A 6,923-nucleotide genomic window follows, 5' to 3' on the forward strand; every position below is an offset into this window, starting at 1 on the left:
TTGGTCTTTGAAGACCTTGTTCGTGGCATAAAAATAACTATTTAATTTAATTTCCTCTGATAAGTCATACTATATCTTTTGAAATCTTGAAAACAACGTATCTCGTTTTAAAAATCTTTTTTCCCGCACGTGTATTTCAAATACACACTACCTTGTGTAAATAAGAGGAGTTGGTCGAGTTCTAAAGTGTATTTCTTCAGTTTGAAGGAGGTAGGCTGTCATTGAATATTGTTGAGACAACACAGTAAAAAGTTTTTGTAGATATTTTTATTTCCCAAAAAACAAACTGATATTTACGTTTATATGGTGAATATGAACTGCATTTCCTTTGAACTTAGCATAATCACATACAATTAATCCCGAACTCCAGCAGCTCATTTCTATTGTGAACTTTCTGGTGTGTTTTAAGATTACTCAGCTGAGTGAAACTCTTCCCACACTGGATACAGTGATAGGGCTTCTCGCCTGTATGAATTCTCTGGTGTGCCCTAAGGTTCGAGCCCCGAGTGAATCTCTTCCCGCACTGAGCACAACCGAACGGTTTATTTCCACTGTGGACCCTCTCATGTGTGATGAGGTTACCCCTCAGACTGAAACGCTTTCCACACTGCGCACAGCCGAACGGTTTCTCCCCTGTGTGGATTCGCTGGTGTCTCTCCAGGTCGATGAAACGATCGAAACTCTTGTGACACTGTGTGCAGCTGTGTGCTTTCTCCCTTACGCCAGTTCTCCAGTGAATTCTGTTTTTTTGGTCGCCGTTTGAGACTTGACCTGTGATGCTCTCATCAACTATTCGCCAGTCTAAAGGGGGCTGCTGCAGCGGTTGCCAGAGCTGTGAGGTTAGATTATCATTAATCGAGAGCGGAGGCTGTCTGTACTCTGTCTGTTGTGTGCCACCCATCTCAGAGCTGTCCTCTTCACTGTATGAACACTGCCCATCCGCTTCCTCTTTTACAAGACCACCATCAACAACACAAACGTCTTTCCCCAAGGAGGGTAGCTCCTGTGGGCACTCTTCTGTAGCAGCAGAACAAACTGGATCATCAGTCTCTACGTCACTGTCCTCTTGGGTAAAGGAAGTCCACAGCTGACTGTCTCTCTCATACATTACATACTCAGAGCCCAGGTTGTTGAGTCTTCCTGCACTGGGTTCACATCCTGTCTGATTGAGTCTCTGGGCTACATGCTCTTCCTCTTGCTCTGCCTTCACCGTAAACCCAGAAACGGACCCCGTGTCGTGTGTCTGTGCCTCACATTTTTTCTCCTTGAGCCGTTGTTCAAAGGGAGGTCTCTCTCCAGCATCAGAAGCACCCTGAGCAGCTCCTGTGGGGAACATTGGAATAACCTTCATTATCTTTCCCTTAAATCAGGGATGGGCAAGGCGGGAACATCTCAATAGAATGTTGAAATTACCCAAAGTCTGTTGATTCACCAACACCCTCTTCTGTTGGAAAGACTCTTAAGCTTTACAGTGTGTACCTCAAGTAATGGCATAGATATATATACACACACATTTTTACACAACACAGTAAAAAGAAATGTCGCTTTTGTTTTTACAGATGTTTTTATTTCTCAAAAAACACTGACATCATATCTTCACAGCCTCACTTCGCAGCAGCGCAAACATTGTTCATTGGTTCAACCGCCAAGGTACGCCATTACCCTGCGATTTCCTCGTTGTGCATGTGACTAAGGACAGAACTGAGCACGTGTGGTGAGTGAAACTATTACATTTCTTGGTGTCCTGTGTGGCCGAATTTCTCCCCATAGGTTTCTATTGGTGTCGTCTCTATGAATAACATACTCGAAGACTAGCACTAGCCCTCATTGTGAGTGTGGCTAAAGTACTAGCACTAGCCGTCAGTGTAAGTGTGGCTAAAGCATTAGCACTAGCCCTCATTGTGAGTGTGGCTAAAGTACTAGCACTAGCCGTCAGTGTAAGTGTGGCTAAAGCATTAGCAATAGTCCTCGTTGTGAGTGTGGCTAATGCGCTAGCATTAGTCGTCAGTGTAAGCGTGGTTAAAGCACTAGCACTAGCCCTAGCCCTCGTTGTGAGTGTGGCTAATGTGCTAGCCCTCATAAGGATCCAGTCCTCATATGCAAGTGCTGTCCAGAGGCAGCCTTTTGATATTTCTGTTTATATGGCCAATATAAACTGTATTTCCTTTGAACTTAGCATAATCACATACAGTTAATTCCAAATTCTAGTAGTTCATTTCTATTGTGAACTTTCTGGTGTGTTTTAAGACTACTCAGCTGAGTGAAACTCTTCCCACACTGGGTGCAGTGATATGGTCTCTCTCCTGTATGAATTCGGTGGTGTGCTCTAAGGTTAGATCCCTGAGCAAATCTCTTCCCACACTGAGCACAAGCGAATGGTTTATTTCCACTGTGAACCCTCTCATGTGTGATAAGGTTACACCTCAGACTGAAACGCTTTCCACACTGCGCACAGCTGAACGGTTTCTCTCCTGTGTGGATTCGCTGGTGTCTCTCCAAGTCAATGAAACGATCAAAACCTTTCTGACACTGTGTGCAGCTATGAGCTTTCTCCCTTACGCCAGTTCTCCAGTGAATTCTGTTTTTTTGGTTGCTTTTTGAGTTTGGATCTGTGATGCTCTCAGCAACTCCTATTTGCCAGTCTAAAGGGGGCTGCTGCAGCGGTTGCCAGAGCTGTGAGGTTAGATTATCATTCATCGAGAGCGGAGGCTGTCTGTACTCTGTCTGTTGTGTGCCACCCATCTCAGAGCTGTTCTCTTCACTGTATACACACTGCCCATCTGCTTCCTCTTTTACAAGACCACCATCAACAACACAAACGTCTTTCCCCAAGGAGGGTAGCGTGTTTCCGGAGACTTCCATGGTGGCAGGTGTATGCTGTAGCAGTGAGCTCTGTTCTGTAGCTTCAGAACAAACTGGATCATCAGACTCTATGTCACTGTCCTCTTGGGTAAAGGAAGTCCACAGCTGACTGTCTCTCTCATACATCACATACTCAGAGCCCAGATTGTTGAGTCTTCCTGCACTGGGTTCACATCCTGTCTGATTGAGTCTCCGGGCTACATGCTCTTCCTCTTGCTCTGCCTTCACCGTAAATCCAGAAACAGACCCTGTGTCGTGTGTCTGTGCATCAAATTTTTTCTCCTTGAGCCGTTGTTCAAAGGGAGGTCTCTCTCCAGCATCAGAAGCACCCTGAACAGCTCCTGTGGGGAACATTGGAATAACCTTCATTATCTTTCCCTTAAATCAGGGATGGGCAAGGTGGGCCGTATCTATTTCTCAATTTCAGACCAACTTCTTCCGTTTATTATTTAATGAGCCAAATAATTTACATGATCTGTCATTTTTAGCCACATTCCAAGATCTAAACAGCAGTTTGATAAATGTTCTTGGTCTTGGAGCATTTTATTGAGGTCTGACTCTACTTTTAAATGTTGTCGGATCATTTGTTTTGTCCGAGTTGGGTATACATCATAACTGGGCCATTCGACTCGTTCACGTCCAGATGCTTTATGGTCAGATAATTGAAAGAAAGATTTTGTGTGGCTGCGTATTAGTTCCTGTCGGAATGTTTACATTCCAGACAGCAGCCATACCATCATGCACTCTGCTCCTGTTGAATGGCTGAAGCTAAGCAGGTGTGGGCTTGGTTAGTACTTGGATGGGAGACCTCCTGGGAAAACTAAGTTGCTTCTGGAAGTGGTGTTGGTGGGCCAGTAGGGGGCGATCTTCCCTCTGGTCAAATGATTCCCCCAATGCCCCAGTGCAGTGATGGGGACACTGTGCTGTAGGAGACGCCGTCATTTGGATTAGACGTTAAAACCTAGGTCCTGACTTGTTGTGGTCATTAATGATCCCATGACACTCTTTGCAAAGAGTAGGGGGTTCCCCCGGTGTACTGGCTAAATTCCTAGCCCTTGCTCTTTAAACCTACTTCCTAATCATGCCCTGATGCAATTGCCAAAAACATTGTTCTCTCCCTCTCCTCACCTCTGCTGGTGTGTGGTGAGTGTTCTGGTGCATCACCCAGGTGGGTACTACACACTGACGGTGGTTGAAGAGTTTCCCCCTCATCACTGTAAGCACTTTCAGTGTCTAGAAAAGCACTATGAAAGCTTCAATGTAATGATCTAGTATCTAGCTCGTTATAGCAAGCAATTTCTGGGGGTTACGAATGCAGATATTTATCGTGTGACATGTCTTACGCTTCACGCAGGACTTCGTGCTTGTTCGACCACACTGGAGCGAGTAGCGTACGTCACCATTCGCGTTGCATCGAGAATCCCGATTTCCCCGACTCGAACATCCGAAATAATTCGGCGTTTACGTGAGTCTTACAAATCCTGAGCATTACAAATCATTTGTAAGTTTTGTGTCTAGCACAACATCAGCTAGCTAGTTAACGTTAGCAAGTATACCTCTTTCAGCTCGTCCAAACTGGTCCTCAACCTGAACTCCAATCGAGCGGATCTCTCTCGCAGCCGCTTCTTGTGTCGACCTCAGCTCGCTCTCCACTTGCTGTAGTTTCCTCCTCAGACCGTCGATTTCTTTATGGCTTCGGGATACTTCCAAACGCAGCACGACGGACCCCTCTTCAACAAGTTCGCTTATTTCCGCAACGGCTGCTTTTGCTAACACTTCCATAATGGAGGCTAACTGTGTCTGAAAGGCGACACAGTTCTTCATTTTCCCCACGATTAAATAGCGCCTCTTTGTTAATTTGTGTATTTACAAGCTCTATCTTTATGTAGAGGAAAAACTTAAACAGACAAGCGCGTTACTGTACAAACTATCGAACCTGCAAGTTCGTCCGGATATACAAACATAAGCAACAGTACTTCCGAGGGCACAGTACGGCGCTGATGGAATTACCGTAAATATTCAAAACAAAGCGTATGTGGGAGGTTAGGTTTGGCCAGGGAGGGCATCTACCCTCCTAGAACTAAAGCAGTACCTTTTTATCAATTAAATTAAGGATTTGTTTTATAAATCTGCTTACACGTTAGTTGCTATCATACAAGTTATGCCAAAAAGCCAGATGTATGGAATAATACACACCGATCATAATCAGTATTTGTGAACTGTAACCAGAAGTTACAGGGTTGGTTTTTTACAGCATGTTCTTTATCTGGAATTAGATGCACAGGTCTAGGGTTTTGTTTGTTTGTTTGTTTGTTGGGTGGGGCTTTGATGTAATTTCCACCTTTAAATGACAGTAACATAACATAATTATACACTGGACAGGCTCGTCACACATGGGGTGCCATTGGCTCAGGCGATAAGAGCAGTCGTCTCATTGGCTCAGGCGATAAGAGCAGTCGTCTCATTGGCTCAGGCGATAAGAGCAGTCGTCTCATTGGCTCAGGCGATAAGAGCAGTCGTCTGGCAGTCGGAGGGTTGCCGGTTCGATCCCGGTGTGTCAAAGTGTTCCTGAGCAAGGCCACTAACCCCCAAATGCCTTGCATGGCAGCCAATCGGCATTAGCGTGTGAGTGTGTGTATGAATGGGTGAATGAGAAGCATCAATTCTACAGCGCTTTGGATAAAGGCGCTATATAAAATGCCAACCATTCACCATGTATGGTACATGCACAGTGGAGACACTGTACTGAAACTGGCCCTGGGGGACCCACCTGTGTTTACTGCTTAATGTTACAGCCAGGCTGTTGCCCTTACGATTGTGGAACGCTTGTGTTTAAGTTGTTTTGTAGGTTTTTCCTTTAACCTGTTAGGACAGTGAACACAGGGGCTTGGCTCGTTATCATTTGCTTTGTCTGAGTTCTTAATTATTTATCAAATGGTTTAGTTTTCGTGGCCACATGTCCACACTCTCTCCAGTTCTGAGCCTATTGATTCACCCCAGTCTTTAAAGTCTTCAAATCTCTTCATGTAATCATCTGCAATATAGCACGATGTGAGCATGGGGCTTTTATTCTTCATTGTGTGAGGAGCTATTTCTGGCGCGGCGTGGCTTAAGAGGGTAAATAATCCCTCGGAACATGAACGGCACAATTAAGAAAAAAAACGAACAGCTTGTTAAAATTCTGGCGTTGCAATCGCGGTTGGAACGGGAGCCAGCGTACAGGGGGGGGGGTCCCCCAGGACGGAGCTCCAGAGCCTCTGGGACAGTTAATTATGCTAACTGTGCAGTCTCCACCACAACCCGCGGCAGCTGAAATGGCTGCCATTCAAGCACTTCAGCAATTACCGCCGTCTCAGTTCTGTGCTCAAAACGGTCCTTTGAGTGCCTGACAGCTTACAGTACCTTCCAAGTACAAACAACACAAAAAATAAAAAACCCCAAAAACTCCATGTTTTGTGTTTTTAAGCTTTAATTCGCATCTGTCGTTGTCATAGTCTACATCAGCCACAGTACATGGGCGCATAGCATACTTTCTATTCAATATGACAGTAATCACTCATTTTCATCATCCCTGTAGGTGCGATATTCTCTGTCCAGTTAATGTTTCGCAAAAAAAACAAACATTTTTTTAAACCTTTTGACCACACAATAATGTTCCTTGAAAGTATTCTGATTCAGAATTAAGCAAATGAAAAAGAGAGTATGAATATGATAGTTCCATCCACCCATTGTATAGCCCACCTGTCCCTGGTCAGGGTCAGGGTCATGGGAGGACAGGAGCCTATCCCAGAATGCACTGGGCAAGAATACAGCCTGGACAGGTTGCCAATCCACCGCAGGGCCTAAACACACCATTCACTGATGCACTCATACATATGGGAAATTTAGACTGTCCAATTAGCCTAACCTGCAGGTGGGAGGAAACTCACATGGGGAGAACATCCCTGCTGGAAAAAAGGTTTTGAAACAGCTGGTATCGGGTTGACCAGTTCAGACCAGCTCCACGCTCAACATGGTTTGACCAGCTCAAGCTAATGTTTTTTAAAAACAGCTGGTAGCTG

At 45.0% G+C, this 6,923-nt stretch overlaps 2 protein-coding genes across 4 annotated transcripts in view; both read right to left on the bottom strand.

Moving 5' to 3' along the window:
* Window positions 1-293: 293 nt before the first annotated feature.
* Window positions 294-4,890, bottom strand: LOC133136992 (zinc finger protein with KRAB and SCAN domains 1-like). 2 transcript variants are annotated; one of them, XM_061254930.1, is made up of 2 exons: window positions 4,419-4,872; window positions 294-1,323 (listed from the first exon to the last, which is right to left on the bottom strand). In XM_061254930.1, exons 1-2 carry the CDS (start codon window positions 4,684-4,686, stop codon window positions 344-346), a joined length of 1,248 nt encoding a protein of 415 aa, XP_061110914.1. In that variant the 5' UTR covers window positions 4,687-4,872; the 3' UTR covers window positions 294-343. The 2 variants fall into 2 exon arrangements, with proteins under 2 accessions (XP_061110914.1, XP_061110913.1); XM_061254929.1 differs by lacking the exon at window positions 294-1,323 and adding an exon at window positions 1,546-3,203 and having other exon boundaries at window positions 4,419-4,890.
* Window positions 4,891-6,313: 1,423 nt separating this feature from the next.
* Window positions 6,314-6,923, bottom strand: part of atp1a2a (ATPase Na+/K+ transporting subunit alpha 2a) — a 25,144-nt gene continuing 24,534 nt past the window's right edge. For both annotated transcript variants that reach the window (XM_061255257.1, XM_061255258.1), the window contains one exon: window positions 6,314-6,923. This exon is cut by the window's right edge and continues 289 nt beyond it. The gene's annotated coding sequence lies outside the window, so the exon portion shown is untranslated.

This window comes from Conger conger, chromosome 9, assembly GCF_963514075.1.
Source record: "Conger conger chromosome 9, fConCon1.1, whole genome shotgun sequence".
NCBI lineage: Eukaryota > Metazoa > Chordata > Actinopteri > Anguilliformes > Congridae > Conger > Conger conger.